This window comes from Tribolium madens, unplaced genomic scaffold (genome assembly GCF_015345945.1).
Source record: "Tribolium madens isolate multiple individuals breed KSU strain unplaced genomic scaffold, Tmad_KSU_1.1 Scaffold_11;HRSCAF=98;Tcas5.2_LG3b, whole genome shotgun sequence".
In the NCBI taxonomy this organism is placed as follows: Eukaryota; Metazoa; Arthropoda; class Insecta; order Coleoptera; family Tenebrionidae; genus Tribolium; species Tribolium madens.
This window is the reverse complement of record NW_025400975.1, coordinates 5,246,728-5,257,611: the sequence shown is the minus strand read 5'-3', so window position 1 is coordinate 5,257,611 and position 10,884 is coordinate 5,246,728. Positions and strand designations below refer to the sequence as shown.

Here is a 10,884-nt window from a genome sequence, read left to right as displayed (position 1 = left end):
TTTTTATGAAAAATATATTTCTTATCAGTTTAACACATCAAAAACAATTACAAAGTTCTGTTACTAAAACTATTTACAGTATTTATTACTTAATAGTACAAGTGTTAATTAAATCTATTCTAATTTACGAGACAACACAAATTAAAAGTGGACAATCTGAGGTAGGTATAAGTGAGTTTTTTATGAGCATAATGCATTTAATCCCTAAAAAAGTGAATTGTTAAAATCCTATTACTTATTATTAAAACAATAAAAACACAGGCTTGTCACAGCAAAGCCTTTTTTTGTCTAATAAACTCAATTAAACTCTCTAGAGATAAAAATTTTTGTCGGTCCTCTTCCAAAAATATTTGTACCCTCAAGACATACGTAGAATGAAACGATTGGTCTAAAAAAATCCCATTATATGAAATTTACAAATTAGTAACTCCTTACGTTCGCTAGTTTTTAAAAGTAGAATCGAATTTACTTCATAACATTCGTTATTTACTTTATATCCCAAAACCGGTAGTGGAGAAAAATATGTTCCAAAAATCTTGTCTTTGTTTAAATGGCCATTCAGAGGTAAGGATTGCAATTCATCAATTGTTTTTGCACGAATCCTGATACTATTAGTGCGAAATTCATAATTAATCGCTTTACAATAGACTTTAATTAATTTTATTCTGAAAAAAAAATGTAGGTACAATTTATAAACAGTTTAAATTACCTTTCGTCAAATTTTAAATCAGTCAAATAGAGGTCTCCCAGTCGCAGAGCATCTATAACGTGTAAACTATACTTATACCCCACTTTTCCCACCGAATTTTCCATAGAACACTTTTCTTTGACTAATTCCCCATATAGTAGGGTTCCACGGACCAACTGCAAATTTTTCACTCTCACCCATTTATTGCATTGCAATCTGTAGACTCGCGACAATCCCACCCCTGCAATTAAGTTGGCAACATGAACTGTCAAATTCAAACATCACCAATAATTCGGTGTTGCCAATTTAATTTGAAATTTCAATTTATTTGGAAACTTTATACCTGCATAAAAGTTGCAAATGTTGGTGGCCTTTTTACAGTGCATTAAGGCATAATGCCAATCATTTAAGTCATCCACCACTGTGTGTAATTGTTCAATAGAGTAAATTTCTCGCGGCTGTACCAGAAGTAATTCTAGAAGAAAATATTAAACAACGCAAATTTCAAAAATTTGCAACCTCGGTTATCGACAGTTTCGTCAAGTAGGTCCTCAGTTGTGTACCTGGGGAGAGGTACTTTGGGTTTATCTGGTATTTTCCAATAATCTAGACACTGTTTTCTCAATTGTTCCTGTCGGTACTCTGTTAATAAAGGGTTTCGACAAAAGGCAGCGAGTTTTTGGAGATTTTTCGTTTGGTTTTTGGCTATTCTACAAATAAATATTTCAAAGGGAATATAAAATATTCTACAAATAAATAAATAAAATATTCTACAAATAAATATTTCAAAGGGAATATAAAATAGAAAAAAAGTTACCTATTGTTACTATTACAAACGTACGAATAGAAATTGTGATCACTTTTTAAGACAGAAAGAGGTACGATTTCTGTTACGTCTAAATTATTGTCGTTTTTTAGTTCCCACAACCTTTGAACTATTTTTCTCAAATAATTTTTTATACTTGCAACATTCTCTCGACCCTTGTAATTGCAACAAATGATGTATCGTTCCGAATTTGCAGGTCTTGATGAATTCGGTTTCAAAATGCACACTAAAATCGTGAATTAACCACGAACAATTTTTGACAAAAAATACCTTTCTCAAAACAATTGTACATTAAATACAAAAGTCCAACACTAAAACACGTAAAAATATCGAATACTTTGGTCACAAAATGCCCGTGGTTCCTTAAAATTTCTAAAGCAATCAAACATTGACAGATATATAAACTCTTTGAGAGAATTTCTTGCATATTTTCGTTGCCTTCAACGGAAAATCCCTAAAAAATTCTTCATTGAAACATTTGCTACAGTTTGCTACAACCTACGCCATCTGACATCATGAAATGCACTCCTTTATTCTCCGTTTCAAATAAAACTTTTTCACTAAAATCGCTTATATTTTCAGGACAACAAGCATTACCATCACCATGGGCCCCATACAGTGGCAAAAAAGTGACAGGAGAGGCACAAAATGACTCCGTTAATTTAAAATCGTTCTCGCTACGTAACGTGAGCCCAAACCCCTTGAATAGCCATTTCTTCCGCCATAAAATATACTCGGTGAACCCCCCAGGGCCGGCACAAACGTCTGCAAAGTAATAGGGCCCCAAGTCCCCTTCATTTATATTTGTGAACATGAAATCAGTGGCAGCGTCAATATTCGCCATTTTTAACGATGCTCGATTCATGAAAAAAACAGAACGGATTGTTTCAAAAGGATTGGCTCTTGCGCGAGCTTGGCAAAGTTCCTTGAGGTCAAGTACGTCGAAAATATTCTAAAAAGGGGTTAAAATGATTGGAAATGAAGTAAGTTACATACTTTTCCGTTCAAAACATCGTGTAATGTTTGTTTATCACAAAAATTGGACTCTTCGTCCATATTATTAACTGGTTTGTCCTCCCTTAGCCATTTCGCCATCTCATCCTCGCTGATTTGCAAATCTGGTTGGCTATACAACCAGTCAATTTTTTCCACAACTGTTGGTTTCTTTAACAATTGTTTTGTAAAACTCGGTATTAAGTAAGTAAAACTTACATCTGAAGAGAAATCCCACTCTTCTTTGGAATACTCCAAATTTTTTATTTCTAAACCTAAGCCTCTTTTACTCAGATGTGGCTCAACTGCGACTGGTTGCGTCACGCCTTGTTTGTTTTTACCCAAGCCGAAACCCGACTGGTACCCCATCATTTTCTATAAAATTTGTAAAATTAATTATTCACCACCACAAATGGTAATTCAAGTACCATCATCCTGAGGATTTTCTTGTCGACAAATGTTGAAGACTCCTCTTCCTTGTCTTCATTTCTCGTATTTATATTTGGCCACTCTTGACCAACGCTCACTTCGCCCCCTAAAAATCGGAGAAGTAACATAAAACATGCCAAATTTTTTTACTAATTAACGAACCTTCAACCGGATCCATTTTTTGCATTCAATCAATGTCCCAAATTGTAAGTTAATGCTGCTCAAGGTACGACATAAACGCACTTTGTAGTGATTTACTTGAAAAATAAACAATGGTGAGAAAATGAGGTTAGAAATGCAACACATTTCACGTCATGTGGTTGTATGACGTATTGTGGTATGGACCAATCACATTACAGCTACCTTGTTTGAAATCTATTTAAAAAATTTATACTATGTGAATAAAAAGTATGGAACCAAACGTTTTTTGCTTAAACCATTCATTTTTTAAAAAAAACTAATTGATGAGTGATAATGTACTATAAAAATGTGATGTTTTAACAAGAATAAAATTTTTCAAAATTTCCTTTCGTTTTTGAGTTCTACAAAAAAAAATATTTCTTTTAAATGACAACCCACTATAAAATCATTTTTCTCATAAAAGCTATACTCTAAGGATTACAACTATATGCTTTATATTTAATTTTTTCAAAATTTTTTTTCACATAAATTGTAATTTTGACGAAAAAAATCGTATAACTTAAAAACAAAACAAAATTTCATTCTGAAAATACGATCACATTTTTTATATTATTTTAATTTATATTAATTATTATTTTCTGGAGGCAAATGATTAAAAATAAAACCGCTTGGTTCGATACTTTATATTCACCCTGTATAATAATTGTATTTTTTTTATTACTGTATTTATTTATAACTTACTATGACCCAGCAATGACATAGTTTTTCTATCCCGAAAGTGAAAATGCAGTTGCAATGTTGCCATTTAGAAAATTAACCTTGATGAAGATCTGTGATAAGTACTGATAAGAAAATGGCACTCTCTTTTTTTAATACACTTTTATTTAAAAAAATACATGTAACAATAAAACAGACATAATAAAATAAAAAAACACGTAACAATACAATATGTCCCCGAATTGAATTTACAAGAGGAAACATTTTTTTATCTTTCATTTTACGCCAAAATTGCAAAGGAAAAACATTTTTGCTTCACCTGAAACGAACAAATCTGTAATTGAAACTTCATTATTCTAACTCAGTAGAAAGAAAAGTTCATTTTTCTCTTGATTTTGGACTTTTTCTCTTCTTTCTAAGTCCTATCACATTGGCGGTTTTATTTATTTAACAACGATATATGTCTCTTTGACATTTAATTTATTAATTAAATAATGATAGTTCTTGAAGCTGTTTCTGTTGCTGTTTATTAAAATTATGTTTTTCACAAACATTTTTGTTATTTAACTTGCAAGAACTCATTTGTCAGTCTCATCATTGTCAAAAAAATAACGTCAATGTGATGGGATTTAAAAAACAGAGTCCAAAATCAAAAGAAAAATGAACTTTTCTTTCTACTGAGTTAGAATAATAAAGTTTTAATTATAGATTTGCTCGTTTCAGGTAAAACAAAAAATGTTTTTCCTTTGCAATTTTGGCGTAAAATCAAAGATACTATTTTTTTCCTCTTGTTAACTCAATCCGGGGACATACTGTATATTAAAACTTGTTCTGATCACGTGTCCAAATTGAACCAACCAGATGTTTTGATTCAAGAGCTAATCGTGCATTAACTTTTAACACAGAATTAATTTTTTATTAATTATATTATGTATTAATTAATTTGGTCACGTGGTCAGTTAATCGCTTCTAAAACTTACAAATTTGATATAGACAAAAAAACAAATATTTAAATTTGTAATAAAAAGGGAATAATTTTGAAACGGAAAGAGAGCTGACAACTAACTGACACTTAAATGTTATAGAAAAAAAATTGGAATTTTTAAAAAAATATTTATTTTAATTACTACAGACAACTAAAATATGATATTTAACTAATATCGGATACTTTATGAAAAGTTGATACACAATTTTAATTAATAATGGTTTAGACTACATTTTTTCATTCTCTGTTTTTGACAGACGGAAAAAGGGCTGACAACTAAGTGACACTTAAATGTTCCAGAAAAAAGTTAAATTGTTAAAAACTATAAACTTTTTAATTAGTACAGACAACTGAATATGATTTTTAGCTGATATGGGATATTCTATTAGCAGTTGAGATACACATTTTTAACAAACAATCGTTTTTAGGAATTTTTAGACTGATTTTTTTTATTTACATAAGTATCGAAAAAGTGCCTCTGTTCTGAAGTCTGGCTCAGGAATTTTTTTTGATAGTTGTCTTATTTGCAGCGGCCTTTCGTTTTTGACCTTTTTTATATCTGACAAATAGGTCATAACAAATACCGGGTGACTGTAAATGATTGTGATTTTTTACCTCAAGTTGATGTCAAATTTAAAATTTTAGTTTGGCAACCTTGCCTTTCAAATGTCAAACTTTTTTAGGCAACTGCTATTTAGCCGTCACCTGAAACATTCTGATATAACAATTTAAATAGATGGGTGAAGGGTCACCAATAATTCAGTGTTGCCAATAAATTTTTTGGTAACAAACATTAATAGTCACTCCGGATGTTTGGTTTTCCATAAAAACAGCTCTTCGCACTTACAAAAAAAACATCTTTATTTTCGAAAATTCTACATTCAATATGTTATTAATATAAAAACCTATGTACATTCCAAATGTGCGTTTTCCAAAAATAAATGAAGGGTTCGTTTTTAATTCCGATTATAGCCTAAAACATGCCATCATTGATCCCTATCGGTACTAATATTGCCAAAAACAAGATAAAGTTCCGCAAAACACACTTCCAATCTAATGGAACGGCATACGGGAGCAGTACTTTGGTTAAGCGGTGCACCTCGTGCGAAGCACACACAAAAATAAACGACGTAATCATTACATTCAAAACGGGATAACCTGGAATAAGTACTAAAACACCATGGGTATCAGCTGCGAGCCAGATATGATACTGACTAATAAAAAGCTCCAAAGAGATCTCCCCAAACCACGCAAACAAACTCGAATATCTAGTCCGCAAGACTCCAGAAATGTTCCTCAAAACAATGTATCCCACAATTGGGATGAAGACAATATAGGAGTGAATTTCGCTACACTCTAGTTCGTTCGAACACAGAAATGTTATCGATAAATAACAGCCGATACCCGCGATTGCTACCAGAATACCAGTCAGTGCTAAACCTCTCGAAAATAAGTTATTGTGATTGTTGTCGTCGTAAATATTGTAGCGTTGGGCCAAAAGCAGTATTACGGCGAAACCCATACCGTATATGATGGTATACCTGTCGAGTTTCCACCGAAACCACCATTCCCGGATGTCATCATCGGTGGTCACAAAGAGGGCCTTCCAAGGCCGGGTTACAAAAACCTTCTCGAAAAAAACTTCCGACATAAAAAGAATCGTAATAACGGTGAAAAATACAATAAATTTAATCAACAAATAAAAATATTGCATTACGTTATTTTCGGAGGTTTGTGCTGTGATGTGGGGCGGAAACGCCAGAAAACAGTACGTCATCAAGTACCAAAAAGACAGCAAAGGTACGAAATAATAGAACTGATACGGGCGATTCATGCAAAGACACAAAGTCACCGTCATGAAATTTAGCTGAAAAAGCACCCGGAAAAAACTAACTATGCCTATATCACCTCGTTGCCACACGCAACAAAACTGTTCATACCCTAATAAAAATAAATACGACGAAATTAACACTTTAATGTGCATATTTATGGGCAAGATGCGACTTGCTCCCGTGATGTGGTACACTAAAATGACTAGTTGCATCCAGCCTTTCCATTCGTTTAACTGATCACGATGTAACACTTTGGTGTATTTACTGTCTTCAGTGAAGAATAGGCCTAATACCGTAACGTAACCGATCGGAAGCCAAAAGCTGAATTCGGAATAGTATTTATTTTCTTTCATGAAGAAATTCGTGCGGTCACAGACGAAAAAGTACGACATGATGAGGGCCATTTTGGCGAGGCTGATGAATAGGTTGTAGTAGCTACCGGGGGTGGGCGAGGGCTGGTGCTCGTTTTCGGGCAATTGACTGTATTCGTGGATGGGACGACCGCGCCATTGCATTACGAGGCGGGAACATATCATCGCGAGGGCCACAGTTGCGCTGAAAAAAAAAAAACAAATTTTTATCGAGGGGCAGTTCTCAAATAAATGCACAATTTCCAAAAATAAATGTGATTTCTAAAAGAATACCAAAAATTACAGAATTTTTAATGAGAATTCACAAATAATAATTTGGAGTCCACGTGAATACATAAAGAAACACTAGAATAAATCGAGAATTCAGCCTTGAGAGTACGCAAAGAATAAACAAAAAATTAGCACAGATTAGGTACCTTGCAAATACACGAAAATTTTGAAGAAAATATGCACTTTTTACTAAAATTTGGGGTTTTGCAACATTTAGAATATTTGTTAGATAAAAAAATTAGATTTATTTTTTTCATTAATTTTCAGCAGAAAAGAATGTAACTCGTAGTGTTAATTAAATAATAATTGTAGTTGTGGTTTCAGAATTTTTGCAGCTACTTCCATGTTTGGTCTTTTTGTCATGGCCGCTGACTTCTCGTATTTTCAAACAAAAAAAACTTTATAAATAAATTGTCTTTAAAGTAAATCAATTAACATAAAAAGTTTCTTTAAAAACTATTAAATTAATTACATCTGTTACATTTTTAAAAAAAGTCCGTAAACAATTCAAAAAATTTACTTTTTCTTGAAATGAAGGTTCGTAAATCGAGTGCTTGGGGGGCATCAACTTTTAATTAATGCAATTAATTTGAGATGAGTAAAATTAGATTTTGCAAAAATTGAATGAGCTCGAACACTAGTCAGTATTGTTATTTATTTTTTACAAATCTTCAAAAGTATAAAAAAAAATAATTTTTTCGAATTTGTTTTTCAATTTAATATGTAAAATTGTAAAGAAAGTTGAATTTTTTTTTCATCTTGATGAAGAGAACACAATGTTCAGAAACAATTAATCGGTCCAAGAAAACAGAACAAAACAGAAAACAGACAGAAAATTTACAGTTATTGAGAGTACATTAAACGGTAAAAAAACCTGGACACATTAGTCTCCCCATCAATATTTGTGAATATGCGGTACATTTACTAAAACAACAAAAAATTTACATTTTTCTCTTTTCTTTAAATCAATGTTGAAAGTGAAAAAAATTTCAAAGTGAAAAAACAAACAAGGTATCCGGCCCATGTATTGATTTAACTAATAAAGATTTCCCCAAATCTGTGAACCAAAAAAAAATCACAAAGTTTTTTTCTCACTATTTCTTAGGATTGTGTATTAACCGTAGTTTAAAAAACTTATAAGTATTTCTCTGAAATTTTCTAAAAAATGTCAAAGACTTCTTTTTCTTTAATAAAAGCTTTTGGAAAAAATCTCTTATAATTTCAGATTAATTTTGATGTAGCTACTCTAAGGTGACCAACTTCAGGACATTAATAAAAATAATTATAATAAATTTATTCCAGAACAAAAAAAATAGGTCTTAGTATCTGTACAATTTAATTATAATAAGAATATAGTATGAAAAATAGTGACACGAAAAACAAACAAAAAAAAAATTTGAATTTCATTCTCTGCAAACATTTTAATAAAGATTTTTAAGTAGGTATTTCTACTATTAGTTGAGTTTTTTTACAATTGAAATGACGACAAAAAGAAAACCTTAACTTGAAAGACACTTTGTTTTCGCGGCAAATGGAAATCTCAAAAAACTGTACACTTAGGTGTGTTAATCCTTAAATCGGGATAAATCAGGACTCAAACGTAAAACAGGACAAGACAATAAAAACCTAAACAAGTCCTGGCTAAATCAGGACGGTTGGTCACCTTAAGCTATGGTATTTCAAAACCAACGACTTTTTCTATTTTTTTTAATCGTTGATTTTGTTAGACATGTTAGACTGTAGTCCTAAAAGGGCTACACTTGTCTAAATGTTCCTATTTTAAGTTAAGCTCAAAATAAACAAACAACCAATAAAAGTATAAATATTAAACAAATATTTTCAAGAAAATAGAAAAAAAATTAGCGAATGCATATAGATATAGATTATGCAATGAATAAATACATACAGAATCAACACATTTTTATACGGTGAATAAAGTAAAATACTAGGTGAGTACCCTGAAACATCAAGAATAAACAAAGATAAAAGAAATAAACATAGAATATCAGAAAAAAAATCATTCACACATGTGAAGCGTACACTGAATACACGAAGTTACTGCCCCCTCGATTTTTATTCACAAAAACTTAATTTACTTTTTGTAATTATCTTGAAAATTTGAACTAAGAAATCTTACCAAATACCAAGAATGGCAAATGTGACTATTTGCAACGTTGTATAGGACTCAGTCGAACTGCAACACGTCCCGTCATTAAAATTCATGTAATCATTACAATACATGTTTAGAAGAATTTGTATGTCATATTGTAGAGGGCGTTGCGGTAGAGATACCCCATCGGGGCTCATGGACATCATTCCCTCACCCACTAATCTGATACTACGCCATATTTCAGCTTCAGAGTAATGCAACATCTTAAATAAACAAAAGCGTTATTTAAAAAAACATCATTGTGTGATTATTAATCACCTCCATGGCGGCTTTATTGTACAAGTTGATAATTTCATTTTTGATTATCTGTAATTCAAGTGTGAGTTTTTCAGAATTTACAGGTTCCTGTAACGCCCATAAAACTCTAGTTTTCTTTTTGTGAAGATTATGAATCGGTTGCACAAGTCTTGTTAAATTCATTTTATATTCTTCAACCATAGTCAGTGATGCATTTGATATTCGAATGGCTTCCAATGCGCATCCAGCTACTATCACAGATGGGGGTTGTTTAGACAATTGCCACTGTCTTAAAAACACAACTGTATTGATATTTTGAAAAATCTAAGTTTACCTAAATTTATCAATCATCGCTTTTGAAATAAAAGGCATTCCAAAAAATTCAGCCTTTAGCTTCAGTGTGTTATCGACATGTGTCAGGTTCTTTGCAATGTCTTTTGGCGGTCGCAAAAACCGTTCTTCATCCTGGATTAGGTGATTTACGAAAGTTACGTACAAATCTTGCATTCTCTTATCACCAATAAACACAAAGTGGCTACTAGTACCATAGAATGCTATGTAACGTAAACATTTTCTCGTATCGCTGCAAAGATTTAATTATAGCCACTAGCAGACTTTTAAATTGGGGGCCTACATCTTAGTGTACCTGTGGAGCATGCAACCGTAGGGTTGCCACTCCTGGTCCCCCTTGTAGCGACCATCTGACAGCAACCACTTGCAGGAGTTGGTGCCTGGAGTGGAATTATTTCAGTGTTAGGTGTTAACCTCCAGATGAGTCACTTACCATATCTGATGTGGAGAATTCCATGATAACACACAAAACCAACCACTAAAAGAAGAGCGATTTTTTTGGCGTTACTTGCATTAATCTGGTCAATTATTTTCTCAATCCGAGATTTGTCACTGGTCATAATAATTCCAATAATTCCTACATCGTTAAGTCACATGAGAATTGTTTTAACCTAGAATTCAATTTTATAACCTGACTCATCAGCGAACACGCAATTACTTACGGATGCGTTAAATAGAACCGTTGGGCTTATCGCAAATGTCTCTTGAAACTTAATTATCAATTATCTGATATGACTAGTTTAAACTGAAAGAATGTTTCAGGTTTTTCAGGTGGGAAAACAAAATGTCAGTAAATCGACTGCCATATTGATTTTCAATTTCAACCTGCTGCAATCCCAGCATCCCTTGTATATTAAACATTTGAATTTGATTG

At 32.2% G+C, this 10,884-nt stretch overlaps 2 protein-coding genes across 3 annotated transcripts; both read right to left on the bottom strand.

Annotated features, from left to right (window-relative positions):
• Positions 1–3: 3 nt before the first annotated feature.
• Positions 4–3,246, bottom strand: LOC123016460 (cap-specific mRNA (nucleoside-2'-O-)-methyltransferase 1). 2 transcript variants are annotated; one of them, XM_044416873.1, is made up of 12 exons: positions 3,099–3,246; positions 2,936–3,042; positions 2,727–2,882; positions 2,511–2,678; positions 2,017–2,466; positions 1,785–1,968; positions 1,506–1,740; positions 1,208–1,398; positions 1,032–1,163; positions 710–953; positions 436–665; positions 4–388 (listed from the first exon to the last, which is right to left on the bottom strand). In XM_044416873.1, the coding sequence occupies exons 1-12, from the start codon at positions 3,121–3,123 to the stop codon at positions 267–269; spliced, it is 2,244 nt and encodes a 747-aa protein (XP_044272808.1). In that variant the 5' UTR covers positions 3,124–3,246; the 3' UTR covers positions 4–266. The 2 variants fall into 2 exon arrangements, with proteins under 2 accessions (XP_044272808.1, XP_044272815.1); XM_044416880.1 differs by having other exon boundaries at positions 710–929.
• A 2,376-nt stretch (positions 3,247–5,622) lies between these two features.
• Positions 5,623–10,828, bottom strand: LOC123007485 (N-acetylneuraminate 9-O-acetyltransferase). The gene is made up of 7 exons (XM_044402849.1): positions 10,673–10,828; positions 10,444–10,621; positions 10,294–10,390; positions 9,994–10,242; positions 9,681–9,948; positions 9,390–9,625; positions 5,623–7,166 (listed from the first exon to the last, which is right to left on the bottom strand). The coding sequence occupies exons 2-7, from the start codon at positions 10,568–10,570 to the stop codon at positions 5,753–5,755; spliced, it is 2,391 nt and encodes a 796-aa protein (XP_044258784.1). The 5' UTR covers positions 10,571–10,621; positions 10,673–10,828; the 3' UTR covers positions 5,623–5,752.
• Positions 10,829–10,884: the final 56 nt, after the last annotated feature.

Bases quoted from the DNA above. Each gene is read 5' to 3' on its own strand.
- LOC123016460 (XM_044416873.1), bottom strand. From the start codon at position 3,123: ATGCAAAAAATGGATCCGGTTGAAG. The intron at 2,467-2,510 runs GTATGTAACTTA...ACCCCTTTTTAG, and splicing joins ACGATGTTTTGAACGGAAAA to AATATTTTCGACGTACTTGA. The intron at 666-709 runs GTAATTTAAACT...TTTTTTTTTCAG, and splicing joins GATTTAAAATTTGACGAAAG to AATAAAATTAATTAAAGTCT.
- LOC123007485 (XM_044402849.1), bottom strand. From the start codon at position 10,570: ATGACCAGTGACAAATCTCGGATTGAGAAAATAATTGACCAGATTAAT. The intron at 10,391-10,443 runs GTAAGTGACTCA...ATTCCACTCCAG, and splicing joins AATTCTCCACATCAGATATG to GCACCAACTCCTGCAAGTGG. The intron at 10,243-10,293 runs GTAGGCCCCCAA...AAATCTTTGCAG, and splicing joins CTCCACAGGTACACTAAGAT to CGATACGAGAAAATGTTTAC.